The following is a 23,122-nucleotide window of genomic DNA, read 5'->3' as shown; positions in this document are numbered from 1 at the left end:
CAAGTTACTTTGGAAAACTGTTCCAATCAAAGCCATCAAGATTCGCCATTGCGTGCCCCTGATTCATTACAGTCTTTGCTCCTACGCAGCGATTGAGAATTTGGTTTCATCAGGAATGTACAGCTAATAGATAAAAGCTCGTTATCCTCCACTTTGCTGTCCTCACTATAACTTCCGTACCATGCTAATACCAACTGTAGGCCTTTACTGACTAGCAGACCTATGTAAACACCAGTTTAACCCTTTCCACATCATGCTATTTTATCATTATCTCTTGGGTTGAGCAGCTCACCAATAAAAAGCTATTGAAAATACAAGCCCCCCCACCACCCTCCCCCCTTCCCACCCCACCACCCCACCTGTGGAACCAACCATGAGAATGACCACTGCAATTCAGGTGCAGCCATTACTCTATATGGGATATGGCTCAAAATTCAACACATTACACACTGTTAGATAATTGGTCAAAACAGATAAAAACAAAGTCTTATCTGGCCCAGCTTGGAAAAAAAAGATCAGCCATCATCTGGATAGAACCATAAGGCTAGGATGGAAAATGTTGAACCATAAATTTACTGTATTATACTCTTTTTTTAAAAAAAAGATAATCTCCCTCCCGCCACCCATTACTCTTTGACCAACCCTTTCATTGATTTTTTTTTTACTCTTATAAATTATTGTGAAGAGGTAGCAAGCTGATAAGTCACTTCACCTTTGCTAAACACAGGAAATAATATAAAGGAAAATGTACATAAGAAAATTGCAGCAAATTCAGCCCACACCAAACTACCCCAGCTATTCCCCCTCAAACCTTCCAGTTTAAACATTCACATAAAAAAATGCCAAGGTCCTTACTTTTTTTTTATGTTAATAAAACAAGTATCTCCAAGCTCTTGAGGATTTCTTTTCTCTCTCTCTCACTAAACAACTATTAGAAACTAAAGATCCCCATTCCCCTCCCAACCCTACACTGAATCTCCATTGAAGAGGCAGCCCATCCTCCAGTCGACGGTGGAGAAAGCGAGATCCCCCCAACCCCCTGAACGAAAGGTAATTTTTAAAAGAAAAAGAAAACAGGGAAAATGAGGTCTGGAGTCTTTGGCTTTATGTCGGTGAGGTATGCATTCGCATGTGGCTTATCAGGTTGCGCTGTTGCGTGAATTTACCGCCGCAGACTTGACATTCATAAGGCTTCTCGCCCGAGTGTACCCGCATGTGTTCTGTCAGCCGGTATTGCCTAGTGAATCGCATGCCGCACTCCTCGCAGGCGAAAGGCTTCAAGCCCAGGTGGCTCCTCATGTGCCGCGTCATGGTGCCGCGCTGGGTGAACATTTTACCACAGATGTTGCAGGGGAAGGGCCGGGAGAGCCAGTGGGTCTTCTCGTGTTGCCTCAAGGTCGAGGGGTCCCTGTAGCTCTTCTCGCAGACCGAGCACTTGTACGGCCTGGAGTCGTTGGCATAAGGCAGGTTCTGGGCGGCCAGGCTGTCCGCCTCGTCCTTGATGTACAGGTCCTCCTCGGTGTGGCTCTCCACGTGGGCGTTGAGCTGCTCCGAGCTGGGGAAGCCCTTGCCGCAGGGGATGCAAACGTAGAGGTTGTCGCCGTAGACCGCCGGTTTCGAAGCCGTCCTGCCCCGGCCGGTAGGCGTGGGCGCTGGGCTGCCCGCCCTCGTCCTCGCTCGGGCCGCTCTCCTCGCTGCACTCCTTCCCGTTCTCCTCCTCCTCCTCCTCGTCCGCCTTGAGGTGCATGGCGTGGTCGAAATGGTGGCCGGGCTCCCGCTCCAGCGACTTCACCAGCGGGCCCATGATGACGCCGTTCACCACCGAGGAGGAGCCATCTTCCCTGCAGTTGACGCCGTCCTGCCGGTTGAACACCTTCTCCTGCTTGATCCAGCCCGCGTTGTGGCCGGGCAGGCGAAAGCCCTTGGGTTTGCCCGGTGTCGGCGAGGTTCTGCCCGTCGGCCATGTCGCTCCTGTCGGCAGACTCGCTGTTCTCCGCCTTGTGAGGGTTCGTGGCGTTGTCTTCAAAGGAGGCACTGTTGGTGACAGACAGAGAAGCAGAACTGGGAGAGCCTTGGTTGCATTCCCCGAGCTGCATGTCTTCCTGAGACAGATGGGCAGGGATCGAGGGGCTTTTCTTGGACAGGTCAAGGCCCTGCTCCCCACTGTTGTTGGTGCTGTTGCTGCTTTTATTGGCCCCGCTGCTTTGGCTGTGGGAGTGGGAACTTCCTTTGTTTGAGCTAGCAATGTACAACTCCTCACCGGTCACCTCCACCCTGTGCAAGCTCAACACCCTGCTGTCGCTTGACCCCCTCAGGCGACCCAGCGTAGCGGGTCTGGATGACCGGGGTGGAAGAAAGTCTGTGCCCTCTCCCCAGCTTGCTGGGGTTGGCGCCGACCAGTTTCCCGTGTAACGTCTTCCCGTTGCGTTTGATCTTCTTCCTGCAGAGAGCGGCGAGGTCGTGAAGCTGGAGGTAGCTGGCTGCCGTAAGGAGGGCGTTGAAGTTCTGCTCGCTGGTTTGCTCCGTCAGCAGGAGCTTGCCGGTGTAGATGAAGTCCAGGATCTGTCGGAAGATGCTGGCGTTGACCATATCAGCGTCCAGGTTGATTAAGTTGTCATGAAGCACCAGGGACTTAAAGTACATGCTGCTCGCTGCCAGGATGTTCTTGTGGGCACGGAACAGGGCATTTTCTACCACTATGATGACATCACAGAAGAACCCTTTGCTTCTCTGTTGGTTTAGCTGCAGCAGTAATTGTTTGGCGTGATTGGGGAGTTCCATTTTCACCTCTGATTCCTCAAACTGTAACCACCTGGAATAAAGGAGAGGCGGGAGAAACAGTCAGATGCGTTCATTCAGAGAGCAATACGATCCCTTCAGCCCAACCAGCTGGTCCCAATGTCACGCATTCGGCCCATATCCCTTGAAGGCCCACCCCTCCATGTACCTATCCCAGTGCTTCTTAAATACTATTGTACCTGCCTCACCCACTTCCTCTGGCAGCTCATTCCATATACTCACCACCCTCCATTTGAAAAAGTTGCCCCTCGGGTCCCTTTTAAATCTTTCCCCTCTCATCCTAAACCTGTACCCCCCCCCCAGTTTGGGACTCCCCTACCCTGGGGAAAAGACTGTTACCGTCCACCTTATCTATGCCTCTCATAATTTTAAACACTTCTATATGGTCACCCCTCAGTCTCCTACATCCAAGGAATAAAGACCTAGCCTGGCCAACCTCTCCCTATAACTCAGGCCCTCTGGTCCTGGCAACATCCTCGTAAATCTTTTCTGCACTCTTTCCAGTTTAACCACATCTTTCCTATAACAGGGTGACCCAATTTTAAGGAATTACAACACATTTAATTTTTTTTCTTCCACCATCCTTCAAAGGTTATTTGTTCTTCTCGACTTTGCCAGATTCTTGCCATTAGGAAGATTGACCATTAACCCAGAATACGTCAGTACTATCAAACACAACGCAATGTTGGTTTGTAACCGAAAGATATAAGGGAAGCTCGGGATTTGACCAGGTTGATGGATCCATCTGTCACTCAAATATTGAAGGCTATGCTTTCCCCCATATCTACTGCCCTTCTCCTTACATATTACAATAAAGTAATGTTTAATCGAGGTTGATGCTTAACCCAATAGTAACAGTTGGGCAAACTAACAATTATTATGTTAGGGGAGCGATCTGCCCAATATAGTGGGGTCAGAGACTATAAACTTTATTAATAATGCCAGGGGTATCCCACTATCTTGGGTGTTTGCTGTGCTGGTGGTCTCATTTAAATGTAAAGTTGCTTTGAAGCCACCCTTGACGTTCAATGCGTTACCATCCTAATTTCTCCCATCCTCAACACCAGCACGTTCATCACAGGCCAGAATCTAAAATGGACCAGCCGCATAAATACTGTGGCTCCAACAACACTCCAGGAGCTCAATGCCACCAAAGATAAAGTAGACCACTAGATAGGTGTCCCCGTCATCACCCCAAGCACTCATTCCCCTCACCATCGTCAGCCTGTGGCTACAGCGTGTACCTTCGATGAAAGACAATGCAGTCACAGACCTAGGTTGGATCATAAGAACTTAAAGTGGAGGTAGATAAATCTTTGAATGATTGGTGAAATGCAGGTTATGGGGAACTGAGGCCGGCGTAGACGAGCCATGAATGGTGGGGCAGGCTTGAGGGCCGAGTGGTCTATCCTTGCTCCTACATTCTTGTGTTACCTCCCGAAGCCACAACTTCTACCACTGCGTAGGAAAAGGGCAGCAGGTGCATGGGAGCACTACCACCTCCAGGTTCCCCTCCGAGTCACACGCCACCCTGACTTGGAAGTATGTTGCTACTCCTTCATCTTTGCTCAATCCAAATCCTGGAACTCACTCTCCAACAGCACTTTGGGAGCACCTTCAGCGGAAGGACAGTAGTGATTCCAGGAAGGTGGCTCACCACCAACTTCTCAAGGACAACCAGGGATGGGCAATAAATGCTGGCTTTGCCAGTGACACACTCACCCCAGGAAAATGAATAAAGAAAAACAAAGCTATAAACATCGTAAGGCCTGCACTTAGTCACCATTCAAGGTCCATCACATATGGGTGGAAAAACTGAAACAGCTCTGTACAGCATTTTTGTAAGATCACTGAACATTGATTGGGAAAACTAAGATAAGATTTCTTATTAGTCACACGTACATCAAAACACACAGTGAAATGCATCTTTTGCATAAAGTGTTTCTGGGGGCAGCCCGCAAGTGTTGCCATGCTTCCGGCGCCAGCATAGCACGCCCACAACTTCCTAACCTGTACATCTTTGGAATGTGGGAGGAAACCGGAGCACCCGGAGGAAACCCACACAGACATGGGGAAAACGTATAAATTTCTTACAGACAGTGGCCGGAATTGAACCCGGGTCACTGGCACTGTAATAGCATTATGCTAACCGCTACACTACCGTGCCTGCCCTAAACTGAAACATTCTTTAAAAAGATATCACAGAACAAATTCAGCAAGCAACAATAAAGCAAATCCAAAAGTAACCAATAAGATTGGTGGGGGATACGTTGTAACCATTTAGGTGTTCTCAGACACCAGAGTTAGGTTTGGGGAAGGGAGAATCATGCGATAAACTCCTTTCAAGTCCCACCCACTGCCTGGGTCTATGTTACACCATTATAAGAACACCATTACAAATACACCACTACCCCATTACAATTCCATCATTACAATTCCACCATTACAAATATATTATTACTGCTAGTGGCGTACAGAAAGGACTTTATTCCCTAAAGTAGACAAGAAGCCATTTCAAATGTTGACATAACAGCCTTGATCAAGAATTCTGACAACAGGAAGCTCACCAGCATTGCCATCTGCAGATTATTTTTTTACATATAGACCATCCTTGGGTAATGAACGAGTTCTCAAACAGATGTCCATAAGTTGATTTTGTCCATAAGTTGGAAAATAAACAAAAGTATCTCAATATGGTAACCATATTTCCACAGTATTGTAATGAAAAGCACAAAAGACTGACTAGAAAGAACAATTACTGAGAGAGGGAGAGAGAGGGAGAGAGAGGGAGGAACTAGTTTTGCTATCCATAGGAATGAACTCATGTAATATTTTGGACTTTTGAATTTAATAATATTATGGGAGCTTGTTTATATGTAGGGGCTGCCCATAAATCGGGCATTCATAACCCAGGGATGGCCTGTAATATAAAGAATTCATTTACAGGATGTGTACTGCTCTAACAAGGGCAGCATTTACTGCCCATCCCCTACAAGAGCTGAGGAGCATGTCGGGCAATTTCAGAAGACAATTACGAATCAACTACATCGCTGTGGGTCTGAAGTCACATACACACCAGTCTGGATAAAGGCAACAGATTTACTTCTTTTTAAAAGGAATTAGTAAGTCAGCAGGTTGAGTTTTTAAACAATCCTGATAGCTTCACTGTCACCAGTACAGGTATGAGCTTTTTATTCCTGGTTATTATTTTTTAATCAATAAGAAATCACTTTTAATTTAAATTAAGTGAATTTTAAGTTGCCCGATGCTGCACTGGGATTTGAACTTGTGACCCCTGATCGTTGGCACTAGGCCTCTGCATTGCTAATAATGTTACCGCTGTACTAAGGTACCCACAGAATTAAGGGAACTTGTATAAACCACTGGTTATGCCACAACTGGAGTACTGTGTCCAATTCTGGTCACCACAGTTTAGGAAGGATATAAGAGGCCTGGAGAGTGTGCAGAAGATTTATAGGAATGGTTCCAGAGAAGGGATTTCATTCATAGATTGGACCAATGAAGCAGAGTTTGTTCTCCCTGGACCAAAGACAGTTGAGAGAAGATCTGGTAAAGGTGGACTGAATCAAGTCTGATATAGAGAGGGGAGGTGAAGGAAACTATTCACATTAGGTTGTTCAGGGAGCACAAATTCTTAGTCATGGGCAAAAGATATGTGGGGGAATACGAGAAAAAAATACTTTGTTACGCAGACACTGTTAGGATCTGGAGATACAAGAGACTGCAGATGCGGAATCTGGAGTAACACACAAGACGTTGGAGGAACTCAGCGGGTCAGGCAGCATATTTGTGGACAGTCGACGTTTCAGGTCAAGACCCTTCATCTGGATTACGATCGAACTCACTGCCTCTAAGGCAGGTGGAAACACAATCAATTGGGACCTCAATGGGGAATTGGACAGGTATGAGACGGGAAATAACTTGCAGGCAAGGAGGAAAGAGCAGGGGATTGGAACTGTTGGGTTAATTGACACAGACCATGAGCTAAGTGACCTCCTTTTGCCCCTCAAGAATTCTACACCCCTATACCCAGAAAAGAAACATTCTTCCAGGAAACAAATGCTCTGTTGCCCTCTGTGTATGCCTAATTCCAAATAAATTTAAAATGCGAATTAGTTCAATTTGACTCATCAACCTTCGTCATTGATGATTTCATATTTTATAGTAAAATTACATAAGAACTATTCCCGGCTTCACTTTGTTGGAATGTTTGCCAGTGGGAGGCCTGGGAAATAAAGTTTTCACACTTCAGCATTTGACGCTGAAGATGACTCATAAAAATCCAGATACGGCATCCATGGCAGCACCCGAGCACACACTCCCTGAGTGCTGTCTCAAAGCCCCAGAGACCCCGGTTCAATTCCAACCTCCGGTGCAGTCAGTGTGGAGTTTGAACATTCTTCCTGTGACTGTATGGGTTTCCTCCCCCACATCGCAAAATATGCAGGTTTGTGGGTGAATTGGCTACTGTACTTTGCTCCTAGCGTACGTGTGTGGTTGAACCTGGGGACATTTAAATTAATTTTTTTTTTAATTTTTATTTTTATTTACAGCATGGTAACAGGCCCTTCCGGCCCAATGAATCCGCGCCGCCCATTTTAAACCCATATTAACCTACCCGTACGTATTTTGGAATGTGGGAGGAAACCGGAGCGCCCGGAGGAAACCCACACAGACACGGGAGAATGTACAAACTCCTTACAGACAGATCAAGGAATGTATTAAGAATTAAATAGGTTATGGTAGGATTGGTGTAAAAATGGTACTTGATGCTCAGTGTGGGATCAGGGAGCCAAGGGCCCGATTCTGTGCCACATTTCTCCATGAATCCCATGCACTGCTTCAAATCTCCACAGCCTTTGGACAATCAATCGCCTCCAATGCATCCATCTCCTCCATCATGTTCAGCGGACAAAAACAATAATCATCTTTAAAATAACAAGACAACCCCTAGGCATGTCGAAGGGTAGTTGTCGAACAAAAATTGTTAGCAAGGAAAGGTGTCCAAAAATTTGGTTGGAGCTAGGTTTTAATATGCACTTTAGAGGAGAGAGGTAACAAAGCAGAGAGCTTTAGGCTGGGAATCTAGAGCGGAGGGCCTTGCTACCTGAAGGCACAGTCTGCTTTGTTAGTGGAACTGGTTTATTATTGTCACATGTACCGAGATACAGTGAAAAGCTTTTGTCTGCATGCCGCCCAGACAGATCATTCCATACATCAGTACATCAAGGTAGTAAAAAGGAAATACAGAATGCAGAATACAGTGTTATAGTGACAGAGAAAGTGCAGTGCAGGCAGACAATAAGGTGCAAGGGCCACGACGAGGTAGGTTGGGACTAAGATACCCCAAGCTACAACCTCAGCAGAGGAACAGGCCTTTCCGCCCACAATGTCTGCACCTAACACAATACCACATTAAACCCAATCTCTTCTACCTGTACATGGTCCACATCCCTCCATTCCCTGTCTATCTAACAGCCACTTATACACCACTATTGTATCTGCTTCCACCACCCCCGCTGGCAGCCCGTTCCAGGCACCCACCACTCTCTGTGTAAAAAAACTTGCCCCACACATCTTCTTTAAACTTTCCCCCTCTCCTCTTAGATAGATGTCCTCTAGAACTCGACATTTCTACCCTGGGAAAAAGTTTCTGACCATCTACCCTATCTATGCCTCTCATAAACTTCTATCAGGTCTCCCCTCAGCCTCCAGTGCTCCAGAGAAAACAACCCAAGTTTGTCTAACGTCTCCTTGTACCCTCTAATCCAGGCAGCATCCTGGTAAACCTCTTCTGTACCCTCTCCAAAGCCTCTACCTCCTTCCTATAATGGAGCGACCAGAATTACATATTGATATACAAGATATGAGCATTGTTGTTAGGACCAGCATTTATTGCCCATCCCACGTTACCTTTGATCTGAATTACTTGCTAGGCGATGTCAGAGGAGAGTTAAGTGTCTCCCACGTTGTTGTGGACTTAACCAGCAGATGTCCTTTCCTAGGCAACCCCTGCGTTATGGCCCTTCGGGTTATGGAAAATCCCCCTTACCGAATTCACAAATCACTCCCCAAAAATTTAAGATACGGAATAAAATTTGCCCTTATGGAATTTATGTGAAAAAAAAACTAAAGAAATAAACACTTTTTTTTCCAACTCGCATTTCCTGACATATGGAGAGTTTAACGTATGAGGAGCGTTTGATGTTTCTGGGACTGTACTTGGAGTTCAGAAGGATGAGGGGGGGGAATCTCATTGAAACCTACCGAATATTGAAAGGATAGAGTGGACGTGGAGAGGGTGTTTTCATCAGTGGGAGAGTCCAGGATCTGAGGGCACAGCCTCAGAATAACAGACGTCCCTTTAGAATTGAGATGTGGGGAACTTCTTCAGCCAGAGAGTGGTGAATCTGTGGAATTCATTGCCACAGAGGGCAGTGGAGGCCAAGTCATTGGGTGTATTTGAGGCCTGATTCCTGACTGGTAACAGGGTTTAAGGGTTATGGGGAGAAGGGGGAGAATGGGGTTGAGTAAAAAAACATGATTGAATGGCGGAACAGACTCGATGGGCCGAATGGCCTAATTCTGCTCCTATATCTTATGGTATGAGTAGATGACGCAGCTTCACGTTACAGAAAATCATGATATGGACCTTTCTTCTAGGATCGCTACCCCGGACGTGAACCAGATGAGTTTTTTAATAACAACCCCAGCAGTACCACGGTTACCATTACTGCTCTTAGCTATTTATTTCCAATGTGCTTTAATCTCCCAACCTTAAATAGGGAGGGGTTGGACAGGTTAGGACTATATTCCTTTGAGTGTAGTAGACTGAAAGGTGATCTTATAGAGCCGTATAAAATCATGAGGGGCATAGACAGAGCGAATTCACACAGTCTTTTTCCTAGAGATGGGTTATCAAGAACTAGAGGGCAAAGGTTTAAGGTGAGAGAGGGAAAGATTTAATAGGATCAAAAGGGGCAACTTTTTTTTTAAAAACACAAAGCGTGGTATCTATGTGGAATGAGTTGCCAGAGGAAGTGGTTGAGGCAGGTACAATAACAACTTTTAAAAGACATTTGGACAGGTACAAGGATAGGAAGGGTTAAAAGGTTATGGGCCAAACACTGGCAAATGGGACTAGCTTAGATGGGGCATCTTGGTTGGCATGGACCAGTTGGGCCAAAGGGCCTGTTTCCGTTCTGTATGACTCCATGACTCTAAATTCTCCAGCTGGTGTTGTTACATTTGAACTTGTGTCTCCAGATTAGTCCAGTGACGATGAGCCTAGGGCAGAAGGTGCAGGGAAACACAGCCAATAGTTATGTCCCCTCCAATTTACACACCAACCTGACTTGGAAATCTGTTGTCATTCCTTCACTGTTGCTGGGTCTAAGTCCTGGAACTCCCTGCCCTTTAGCACTGTGGAACGATCTTCACCACAGAGTGATTCAAGGCGAGGGCTCACCACCACATTCCCAATGGCAATTATGGATGGTCAATAAATGCTGACCTTGCCTCCCAACGTACACCTCAGTTCCGACCCAGCTTGGATTTAGATACCAGGGGAAAGCTGGTGTGACACCCTCAGACTCTCAACTCCACAGAAATAGGCCATTTTTGTTCATCTATCCTGTGTGGTGTTAATATTTCACACATGCCTCCACTAGCCTGCCACAATAAAAGGTATGCAGAAACCAATCTAATTCCAGTCAGATGATTTTTCAAACCGAGCTGCGTGTTTCAAAGCAACCAGTCACTTTAATGATATTAAGTGGTCAGGATTTCCTTCTCAAGCTGAACATTCTCAATGGTGCACGGTTTCAAGCTTAAAAACTTTTAAAAAACAGTAATTTCATTACATTGGCACTGCAAAATGTAAGTCCACACATGACTTCTCCAGTGCAGTCAGAACTTTGGGCTTAGTTCCCCACTATTACTTACACCTCCTCCTGTATCACCATAGCAACATCAAACAGAATTGCACATATTTTTAAAAAAGTAGCTAAAATAAGGAGAGGTACAGATTACCCAATCATCCATGTCAGACACTCAAACACAATAAGTATTGCCACAGGTAAAAGGAATCAAAGGCCAGAAGTCTAAATCACGTAAGGTAGTAACACCTTTGCTTTCTGGAAGTAATCATTAAGTTACAATTGATAGTATTATTGCATTTGAATAAGGACTAAAGTGTATCCAACAGCAAGTGTCGTATCTCTCCTCAAAATTTAAAAGTTTCAATCTTAGTGTAATGAAGTCTAATTTGATAATCAAACCTTCAACCTCATTAGAACTCAGTTCGAGTAATCACTCTGCATTATGGACCACTTGAGATTGGGGTGAGGGGGGTAATACGGAGGGGGATCTTGCTTTCCAACATACACCCCTCAAAGTGGTTTGCAAAACTCATTCATGACTCCACACGGCCAGTCACATTCAGTTAGCCTTCGTCCTGGCTTTCCAAGGTTGCCCGTGGTTTTTACCCTCCCTGGCTGTGTACCCTCTTTCTGCCCTCCAAGCTCCCTGTTTCCCTCCAAGTCTGGACTCTTCCATTGACAGATGTCCACTCAACAATCAACCAACAACAGCAACCTGTGTTTGTACAGCATTTTTTATCCTCAACAAATGCCATAAAGGATGCAACACAACACATAACGACACTTGATAGTGGAAAATTAATGGAGATATTAGACCAAATGGGCAAAATTTGTTCAGAGAGGCAGGTTTATTAGAAGTACCTTGAAAAGAGGTAAAGAGTTATGGAAGGAGAGCACTCCAAAGCTTACGGGCTCGGCACCCAAAGGCCACAAAACTGATGGTGTACAAGAAGGATGAAGATATCTCAGCGGGTTACAGGGCTGGGGGAGTGCAGGGATTGAAGACGAAGATGGAGAACTTTAAACCTGATGGCAAGAAGTCACAACGGCAGTCAGGCACATTTAGCGTAATGCTATTACAGCGCCAGCGATTGGAGTTCAATTCCTGCCGCTATCTGTAAGGAGTTTGTATGTTCTCCCCGTGACTGCGGGTGCTCCGGTTTCCTCCCACACTCCAAAGACGTATGGGTTAGTAGGTTAACATGGGTGTAATTGGGCAGCGCGGACTCGTTGAGCCGGAAAGGCCTGTTACCCGTGCTGTATAAATAAAAAGTTTTAAGGTTTTAAAAGTTTTAAGTCAGCAAGCACAGGTCAATGGATGGACGTGTACTGAGGATACGTACAGGGAGGTCAGCCAGAAGTACACTGGAAAAGTCAAGGCTTGGGTAATTAAGGTTTCAATTGCAGAACGACAAACAGGGGAGCAGTGGAATTGGCAGTGAGGTAACAGGGTTCTTGATAGAGAACTGATAGAGGAAATTTCTTCTCATCAGGACTGTGTCAAATTAGTAATCTGACTTTTGGGGACAATGAAGATGTCACAGAAGCAATGGTGAAGTAAAGGAGAGCTAGAAGGGGACATGAGAAGGCCTTGGCAAGTTAGGGGTTAAGGAAAACCCTAAGGCATTCTACACGTATGTGAGGAACAAGAGAATGACTAGGGCAAGGGTAGGACCCGCTCAGGAATAAGGGGGTAAAATGTGTCTGGAGGCGAAGGAGGTAAGAGAGGTCCCTAAATGAATCCTTTGCTTCAGTGTTCACTAGGGAGAGGGACTTAGATGAATGTGAGGTTAGTGTAGAATAGGCTAATGTGCTGGAGCACGTTGAGGTTAAGAAAGAAGCAGTGTTGAGCTATTAAAAAGCATTAGGATAGATAAGTCCCTGGGGTCAGATAGGATATACTCCAGGTTACTATGGGAAGCGAGGGAAGAGAATGCTGGAGCATTAACACTGATCTTTGAGTCCTCCCTGGCCACAGGAGCGGTACCGGAGGATTGGAGGATGGCAAACATTGTTCCTTTGTTCAAAGGAGGTAAAAGGGATAATCCTGGGAAGTATATAGGCCAGTGAGTTCTTACATCAGTGGTGGGCAAACTATTGGAGAGGATTCTTAGGGACAAGATTATGAGCTTTTGGAGAAGCATAGTCTTATTAGGGATAGTGAACATGGCTTTGTGAAGGGCAGGTCATGCCTCACGAGCCTAATAGAGCTTTTTTTAAGGAAGTGACAAAACAAATAGATGAAGGTAGAGTGGTGGGATGTGGTGTATATGGACTTTAGCAAGGCGTTTGACAAGGTTCCCCATGATAGGCTCATCCAGAAAGTCATGAGGTATGGGATCCATGGAAAACTGGCTGTGTGGATTTGAAATTGGCTTGCCCACAGAAGACAGAGGGTGGTTGTAGAAGGGTAGTATTCGACCTGGAGGTCAGTGACTGGTGGTGTTCCGCAGGGATCATTTCTGAGACCCCTGCTCTTTGTGATTTTTATAAATGACTTGGATGAGGAAGTGGAAGGATGGGTTTGGTAAGTTTGCCAGATGACACAAAGGTTGGTGGTGTAGTAGATTGTGAAGAAGTTTATCAAAGGTTGCAATGGGATTTAGACAGGATGCAGAGCTGGGCGGAGAAGTGGCAGACGGATTTCAATCCGGAAAAGTGTGAAGTAACACACTTTGGAAGAACGAACTTGAAGGCAGACTACATGGTTAATGGCAGGATTCTTAACAGTGTGGAGGAACAGAGAGATTTTGCGGTATACAAGATTATGAGAGGCATAGACAGAGTGGACAGCATGGACAATACTAGAGGTCACCCGTTTAAGATGTGTGGAGGAGAGTTCAGGGGAGATGTCCAGAGGTAAGTTTTTTTTAACACAGAGAGTGGTGGGGTGCTTGGAATGCACTGCTGGGGGTGGTGGTAGGGGCTGATACAATAGGGTCATTTAAGAGGCTATTAAATAGGCACATGGACGAAAGAAAAATAGAGGGTTCCGGGAGGTGAAGTAGAGAGGGGGATAGATTAAATGGGGATAAGGTTTATATAGGTCAGCCCAACATTGTGGGCCGAAGGGCCATTATTGTGCTGTACTATTCTATATTAGAGCAACATCAGCATTTGTGCAGAAACTGGTGCCATATCTTGGATGACGTTACTGAAGAGAAGCTGAGAAGCTGGAGGGGCCATACTTTGATTGATTGCAGTGCAAGAGAATCCAATGCAGGAAGATTGTTTGCCTATGACTGAAGAAGAATGGAACAAGGTTAGGCAACCCAAAGAGCTTATTGATGGCTGGCCTTGGAGAAAGATAGTGGTGACTCATATCTGCTACAGTGGGTAGGGGGAGAGAGCTGGGTGGTGGGATAGAGTACAGAAGCAGGGAAATACTGGGACCAAAGTCAACGTCGAGTTTATCATCATATCCACATGTGTGCACAGGTGCAATGAAAAACTTACTTGCAGCAGCATCACAGGCACATAGCATCAGAGACACAACATTCACAAAAAAAAACATCAGCTACACATAACTTGTACCACAACTGGAGTACCATGTACAGTTTTTGGTCTCTTTACTGAAAGAGGTCGTCTCAATAGGAACAATCGAGCAGGTTGAAAATATGTTTCAATAAATTCGCCTCTCGCTTTTCCACACGCCAATGAATACAGATTCTCAGGGGGAGGAGGAGAATGGAGAAATATGGGATATAGTTCTAGAATAAAGGATCAGCTATTTAAAACAGAGACAAGGAAGAATTTCTTTCATAAGGTTGCGATGCCAGAGTCATTGAATATATGGAAGGCTGACTCTGCCATATTTTTTGATGATAGGGAAGTCAGAGGTTATTGGAATCAGGCAGGAATGTTGAGTTAGGGTCAGGGTTAGACTCAGTGGCTAAATGGCCTGCTCTTATTTCTCATGTTCAGAAGCTGCAGACTCCCAAAGCCATACTTGTCCATCGCTAAACCTTGCCATCCCTTCTTCTCTGCCTTTATCCTTCTGACAAGCCATCTCTGAGATCAAGTTTCCAGTCCCATCTTCATAGCTCAGTGTGACCAAGGTGCTTTGACTCACTCACGTTGGGGTTGAGGAGTTAAATGCCAGCAGAAAAAGTGATGTCAGGGAAATGTTCAGACAAGAAAAATAGGGGGCTATGTGGGAGGGAAGGGTTAGATAGATCTTAGATCAGGATAAAATGTCAGCACAACATTGTGGGATGAAGGGCCTGTACTGTGCTGTAGTGTTCTAATGTTCTATGTTAAGCAAGGTGACAAGAAGTTTCTGCAAAGCTCAACTCAATCCAAAGACAAAATATTGCAGATGCTGGATATTTGAGGTAAAAACAAAAACTGCTACAAAGTAGGTCAAGCAGCATCTGTAGAGACAGAAACAGTTTAAATTTTTGATTGACCACTTTTCATCAGAACAGGATTGAAATCTTCATTGTCAACAGACTGGTGGGGACCGTCCTCACCTGGTTCCATAGTGAACTTGTGCTGTTAAAAAGGAAAACCACTTCCCATCCTGCCTGACATAGATGATGATCCTGGTTATAAAGACATGGAGTTATACAGATGGAATCAGGCCCTTCGGCCCAACTTGTCCATGCCAACAAAGTTGCCTACCCAACCTAGTCCCATTTGCCTGTGTTTGGCCCATATCCCTCTAAACCTTTCTTCTCCAAGTACCTGGTTCAAATGTCTTTTAAACATTGTGAATTGTACCCGTCTCTCCCATTTCCTCTGGAAGCTTTTTCCATATACCCACCGCCCTCTGTGTGCCCCTCAGGTCCCCTTTAAATCTCTCACCTTAAACCTATGCCCTCTAGTTTTAGACTCCCCCATCCTGGGCAAAAACTGTGACCATCCACCTTATCTATGCCCCTCATGATTTTATATATCTCTAGAAGGTCACCCATCAGCCTCCTATATCCCATGGAAAAAAGTCCTTAAAACTCAAGCCCTCCAGTCCAGGTAGCATCCTTGGGGATCTTTTCTGCACCCCCTCTAGCTTAAAGATGTCCTTCCTATAGTTGGGCGACCAGAACTGCACACAGTGTGGTCTCATCAACAACTTGTACAGTTGTAACATGAAATCCCAACTCTTATACTCAATGCCCTGACCGATGAAGGCAAGCGTGCCATACACCTTCTTTGTCACCATCTGCTTGTGTCGCCACTTTCAGGGAACTAGATATCTGTACCTCTAGGTTTCTCTATTCTACAACACTCTCCAGGGCCCTTCCATTTACTATGTATGTCCTGCCCTGGTTTAACTTACACTTGCAACACTTCGCACTCGTCTGAGTTAAATTGCATCTGCCATTCCTTTGCCCACCTCAAGTACAACACTGCAGAAGCACCTCAGGGAAGAGTCCCCGGCTCAAACAACTTCAGCGAGTTCTTTAATGTCTTTCTCTGCATCAGATCAGGAGCAGGGCTGACTGCTGACAGGTTCATTCACAGCATCTCTGATAATGAAGCAGGCCGTGAGATTGCACAGAACAATTTGGTTGATGCGTCAGGTCATGACCACCATGAAATCAAGGCAGAACAGCCAACTCCTTTTGACCTTCGATGGGGTCACCATCACTCAGACACCAATACTCTGAGAGTCACCACTGACCAGAAACAGAACTAGACGTACCACAACAACACCATGGCTATACAGATCCTCCCCGGGTTACAAACGCCCGACTTACGTACAGCCCATACTTACAAAACAACGTTTGGGACACAGACAGGATGAATTTGCTGTGTGGGAACTTGGTTCGCCGCTATATCTGAATGGTTGAGTTAAACGCCCTGGTTTAATTACATATTGTCCTTGGTTGGCCTGTGTATTTATTTAAATACATTGTCGTGTGGCTGCAGTTCCAACTTGCGAACTGTGTCGGTTACGAACAGCTCTCAGGAATGGAACCTTGTCGTAACCTGGGGAGGACTGTGGTGAACAGGCTGCATCTCTTTAAAGCCTCCTCATCTTCTACAAAGCTCAAGTCAGGCGTGTGATGGAATGAGTACCACCTGGATTGGCTTGGTAACCACGTCACCAAGCAGTTCAAAACCATCTCAACAATGCACGTGTCCTTGAACCCTGGTGCCACACTCAACATCCACTCTGATACACGGTGGTTGAAGCAAGTGTACACTGCAGCAAGGTTACATGGACAATGGCTCTTCTCCCTCTGCAATCTGTACCATCACCAGGACCAAAAACATTGTGGAAGAACCATTACTTACCAGATTGTGGATTGAGTCCTCGTCCCTCTGTATTGCAGACGATGCCCTTCAATTGGATGTAGAACATCTTACACTGTGCAATGGAGATAGTTTCAGTTCTCAGACAAACACTTCTTTAAGGAAGACCAACCAGAAACCAACCTGTCTTGAGATACATAGTCAGATACCCTGGGATTGCCTCGCCAGCAACATAGTAGCACAAGGAATACAGTACCTCAAGGGGATAATGCACTTCCTCAGAAAGGCGAAGCACTGGCAATAAAGCAGTGCCTCACCTCCATCCCAGAAGCACATTTTAAAGCAACCAAAAAGGGTGAACTAGCCAAGTTTGCTCAGGGCAACATGCCATCTGCCATGCATGGTGCAAAACCCAAACTGAACTCAGAGGGCTATGAGTTCAAACCTCACTCTAGAACATGAACAGAAGCCCCATTCATTGGAGGTGCCCTTCAGTCACACATGTGCACATTAAAGATCCCACACCACTCAATGGAAAGAGCTCTGATGCCAAGACCCCCCATTTATTCTTCAACCATGATGACACATCTCCTTAACAGTGTGCTGGTTCTCACTGTGTGTAGCTTGGCTGCAAGCACAAACTATATTTCAAATCTAATTTATTGGCTGCAGAAAGCACCATACAATGCAAATTCTTATTTAGAAACAACAACATTACATGGCAATGTCTCTTATCCAGCAGAGCAATTAGCTTTACAGCTTCAGAAATAAAACAGGAACAAGTTTGTGCCAATAGAGTTGCAATGATCAAGAAGCAACTGCAACACATTATTGGTTTCATGCCTCTGCGGCATCTGGCAAGTAAACAGAACAAGGCCACAACTAATCAGCTCAGAACATATTTTATTAACAAATCACGCATGGGTGGCATAATCATAACTCACTGTTCTAGCGTTTACACCTTGAGAGATGCAGTTTTCCCGGTTATGGTACCCTGAATTAATTGCCCTAATCACTGTTTTGCCGACCATTTGTGTGCCTTGTGCTATTCCAATTATTTACTAATTTAGGGAAAAACCCAAAATGTTATTTTTAAATCACTACGAATGAACTTCACAATTGCAGCCATGCTACAATTATTTACAGGTGCACCCACACTTAACACCATCACTTACAAATGGTATAGAGCCAGTTTTGGCCACAAAGGACAATAAAGCCATTATAAACATATTATCTACAGAACAATGCCAAGAAATGGGGCACTAGCAATGAGAGGTACAGGGACTATTTTCAATGGACTAGACACTATGATCACTGGAACAGATATAGCCAAGTAGTCATAGAGGTTAACAGCAAGGAAACTGGCCCTTCGGCCTAATTCGCCCATGCCGACCAAGATGTCTATTGGAGCTAGTCCCATTTGCTCACATTTGGCCCATATCTGTCTAAACCTTTCCTATCCATGTACCTGTCTAAATATCTTTTAAACATTGTAATTGTACCCATCTCTGCCACTTCCTCTGGCAGCTCGTTCCGTATACCAATCACCCTCTATGGAAAAAGTTGCCCCTCGGGTCCCTTTTAAATCTTTCCCCTCTCAACTCCATGCACTGCCCTACTGTGGGGAAAAGGACTATGAAAATCCAAAAGGACTATGACAAAGGACTATGCCCCTCATGATTTTATGTACTGCCATAAGGTCACCCCCCAGCCTCCTACCCTCCAGGGAAAAAATCCCCAGCATATCCAGTCTCTCTTTATAATTTAAGCCCTCCTCCAGCCCTGGTAACATCCTCGTAAATCTTTTCAGCACACTTTCCATCTTAATAACATCCTTCTTATGGCTGGGTGACCAGAACTGTGCACAATAGTAAGTTCTGGTGGAAACTTGGCAGAATGAATAAGGAAACCATTTGTTCTTGTTGACATTAAGAGAGCAAAGCAAATTTTTTTTAAAATTGTAATGGAGCATGAATTAACACAGGGATTATTTGGAAAAGAGATTACTGGATGTGAGGAATTGTTAGCCATTCAAGTGTATTTTGTTTTAAAGAGTAAACCAAATTGCCCATCAAGTATGCCAGAGCCTCCTTCTCTATTTAATTTTCCCTAATTAGTGTCTTGGTCTCCACCCCCACTATTCCAGTGGATAATCATCTAAAATGGTAAGTGTGCATGGCAACAGGTTTGGCATTAAGCCAACTCTGGCACGCGAGTCAATTGACTTCCATCCACACTCGCTATTGAACTGCTGTTGGTTCTTCCATTTCAGACCTGGGCATCCTTGGAGAACGGCATCAAACGCAGATGTTTACTAAGGACTGTCAACAGAAATCATGTCCTCAAAACAATCTGCAACCATCAGCCAATAGTCATAAAAACTGTAGTCTTAATTTAATTAAGAAATTCTTCTTGAAGAATTATTTTCCCTCAAGTGTTTGCCCACTTTCCTTTTGAAAGACTGATTGATTCTGATCCTACCATTCCTACAAGTAGCAAGTTCCATATCATAACCAAACTCCGTATAAAACAAAAATGGAGACACGAGACTGTAGATGCTGGAATCTGGAGCAAGAAAAAGACGCTGGAGGAACTCAGTGGGTGAGGCAGCATCTGGACTTAAAGAGACGAGTCCAGATTGAAAGGTTTCGACCCGAAACATCGACTGTCCATTTCCCTCCACAGATGCTGCCTGACCCGCTGAGTTCCTCCAGCATCTTGTTTTTAGCTCTGTATAAAATATTTTATTCACAACCCAAAGTTTCTATTGGCCATAATTTTAAATTTGTTTCCTGAACCACCTACTAACAGCACCTCCCCTCTCTGAACCACCACTATCGCATCTCCTCTCAACCTTCTGTGCTCCAAGAAGAACATTAGCTTCTCCAGTCCAACCCTGGAGCTAAACCCCTTGCCCCTGGAGCCATTCTGGTAAGTCTCTTCTGGTCCTTTTCTTGGACTTTTACATCCTTGCTAAATTATGGTGATCAGAAGTGGATGCATTTATATGGCTGTGGCCTAACTGGTGGTTTATACTGGTTCCTTAAAGTGGGTAAAGATGATACAACCCCTGTCACTGTTTCAACGCTCTGAAAAATCCCTTTCATCTTTTAGCTGTCAACATTATGCTATGAAAGGAGATGCCAAAAGGCACTTTGAAGTGTCTGGGAACCTCCTGCCAGATATTAGATAAAAATTAAGCCATTATAATTAGCTGACTGGAGACACAAGAGATTGCTGATGGAGCAACACACAAAGCACTGGAGGAACTCAATGGGTCAGGCAGCATCTGCGGAGGGAAATGGACAGTCAACTTTCTTTCCAGCCCAGATGAAGGGTCTCGACGTGAAAAGTCAACTGTGCATTTCTCTCCAATGGATGCTGCCTGATCTGCTGAGTTCCTCCAGCATTTTGTGTGTTGCAGTATAGCTAGCAAGCAAGATTATTGAAGATGTCAGTTTGGGAAAAGTTAAATGCAAATTTTGGTTTCACAAAGTTGTAGGATTATGTCATTTTTGCAAATTCAGTGGTGGAGAACAGGAATCAATCAGGCCCCATCTTACATACAAGCAATCTCTTCAGAAAGGGGATCACATTTTCTCAACAAATGCAAATTTATACACAAATGAAACATCTGTATTTACATAGCATTTTTCACCATAATTAGAGGTGAACAACAAGTCCCAGGTGAGTTTCACCAGGAAACTCCAAAGTAGACAACCGCGCAGCACAACATGAATTAGTCTGAAAGGTTTTTCCCATATTCATTTATTTCTTGGCTTAATCAGGCAACAAGAACATTTGGCTGACCCGGTTTCAGATCATGAAGCCAGCAACAAAATTACAATGGTTGTCCTCACTGGTCTAAGGAATGAGACCTACATCTACTCAAACCCTTCACAGGACTGGGTGAACCTTGTAATTTTTAATCATGTGTTTCGCAGCTCTGGGTAGAGTAATTACACTCAAATGCTCCACACCCAGTCTCTGGAAGAAAAAACTACTCTGGCAAGTCTCCTCTGACAACCCATCCACACCCTCATTATCTTAATATTGACCAACTTGGGAACAGGCACAGAACTGAGCCCGAGCATCAAGGAACCAAGGGGGATGGGGGGGGGGGGGGGGGTGGAAGGAACAATGAGAACTGAAGGGCTAGAAGGAAAATAAAGGCCTGCACTTCTATAGTACCCTTCACATCCCTCAGATTGTTCCAACTGTTTTACAGTTGATGGAATCTTTTTTTTTTAAAAGTGTGCTCGCTCTCTTTAATGTGGGAAACACGGCGGGGAATGCATACACAGCAAGATCCCGCAAGTCACATTGTAAAGATCAGGTCTGTATTTATGACATTGATTGGTGGATCAGTACTGACCCAGTGAAAAACTGGATAACCTCCTCACTCTTCTTTGAAATAGTGCCCTGGGATCTTTTCTCCCCCCCATGCATTCATAGCCCTTGGTTTGATGTCACAATTGAGAAGCGCAAATTCTGATGGTGTAGCACTCCCTCAGTACTGCGCTTAGGAGTCAGCCTCGAGTTTTGTGCTTATGTAATTGGAGTGAGACTGGAACTCAAAACCTACCGACTCAAGAGGAAAGACCACTACCCAATGAGTTATAGGCAGATTAAAATCCACGTACTAAAACAAAAATCACTCGAAATAAGCTTCCCAAATCTAATCACAATGTAGCTCTACAGACAAGGGGGAGAACAAAGAGTGTACCACAGAAAACACAAGGCCACCAAAGGAGAAAGCAAGCTAGAGATGCTCCTTGTGAACCCACATTTAAATAAGTCACATATTTCACATACAACAAATTATTTTCCAAAATATAGTTGCACGTCAAATGCAGTTGCATATTGGCAGACAACAAGGATTCACAAGCAGCAATTGGTTAATTTTTTTTGGTACCAAAGTTCGACAGCAACAGTGTGACTGCATGCATTAGGGAGAGTTTCTTACAAGAAAGTTATTCACACAATGGGGTGTTAGTAGGCAGGCCAGCTTTTTACTGTCCTTCTGAACTGAGTGGCTTGCCAGTTGAACATAAGAAATTACAGACAAGTTATAATGGGAAAGATTTTTTTCTCCCATTTAGATCATTACAATAATCTAGGAGCTTCACGGTGACCTTTACAGACACTAGATTTTAATTACCAAAATTAATTAACTGAATTTATAAGTTCCACCCATAGTTACCTTGGTGGGATTTGAACGTCATTCTAGTTTGTATATTAGTTAAATAACTAACCACTCTGCTACCACATACCTAATACAAAGTCCTTTGTTGCAGCGATCCAATTCCATAAGTAGATAGAAAATGTGAAGTGAGAGTGTACATTTTTCCTTTTTAAAAAAAAGACCTGTCACTTACGCGGAGAACTGAGGAAACAAGCTCGTCATTAGATCATCCAGTGCCAGCGATCAACTGCAGGAAAAATTCACTACAGGAACCGAAGAATTTCAGGCAACGGAGCAGGAACCTTAGTCTGGGGATGTACTACCTCTGCTGCAACACCCATACCTCCAAGGAGAAGTTCAAGGACCGCTTCAGTCTGTGATAGGTTTTGTTTTCTACAACTGGTTCCATTGGTTTTTTCGTCAAACCTGCTGGACGGGTATTTAGCAAGTTTGGAATATGGGCTGGTATGAAATATATGGCAGCCTAACCCCCATTTTGCAGTGTCCCAGTGTGTAATTGTTTGGTACAATGTGAACCACACTATTCAGCCCCAGGATAAAAGTATAAAACTGAAAGAAGATGAGATTTTTGATTTTGCAAGACTGGATCACCAACATATTCTTATTTGGTGCTGGTTTTAAGGAAGGCAGAAGGCTCTGTGGAAGTAATTTGAAAGCAAAAGTTAAGTGAAAATTGGAAAAAAAACAAAGGCAGACGCTGGAAATCTAAAACAAAAGCAGAAAATGCTGTAAATATTCAGCAGGTCAGGCTGCATCTGTGGGAAGAGCAACAAAGTCAACATTTCAGGCTGGAGACCCTTCATAACTGTGTAATTTATAGAGTCATAAAGTAATACAGCATGGAAACAGGCCCTTTGGCCCAACTTGTCCATTTGAAAAAAATAGGGAGATATTTTCCTCTGGTTCTTATCCTCTGATAGATGTCCAGGTTCTAATTCTCCAGTGGATTGCTAGGTGTTAAACAAAAGAAAGATTTGCTTTTATTCGGCAACTTCCAAGTCCCTTTTTGGGAGGATAA

General features: G+C 44.5%; 1 protein-coding gene across 1 annotated transcript in view; it reads right to left on the bottom strand.

The window, feature by feature from the left end:
* Positions 1 to 367: 367 nt before the first annotated feature.
* The window catches only part of LOC127579631 (hypermethylated in cancer 2 protein-like), an 82,256-nt gene continuing 59,501 nt past the window's right edge, over positions 368 to 23,122 (bottom strand). The window contains 4 exon segments of the mRNA XM_052032521.1: positions 368 to 1,614; positions 1,616 to 1,937; positions 1,939 to 2,276; positions 2,278 to 2,812. Of these exon segments, the coding sequence (XP_051888481.1) occupies positions 1,105 to 1,614; positions 1,616 to 1,937; positions 1,939 to 2,276; positions 2,278 to 2,781 (1,674 nt within the window). The 5' untranslated portion in view covers positions 2,782 to 2,812 and the 3' untranslated portion in view covers positions 368 to 1,104.

This window comes from Pristis pectinata, chromosome 17, assembly GCF_009764475.1.
Source record: "Pristis pectinata isolate sPriPec2 chromosome 17, sPriPec2.1.pri, whole genome shotgun sequence".
Taxonomy (NCBI): Eukaryota; Metazoa; Chordata; class Chondrichthyes; order Rhinopristiformes; family Pristidae; genus Pristis; species Pristis pectinata.
This window is presented reverse-complemented; position numbering and strand designations above follow the sequence as displayed.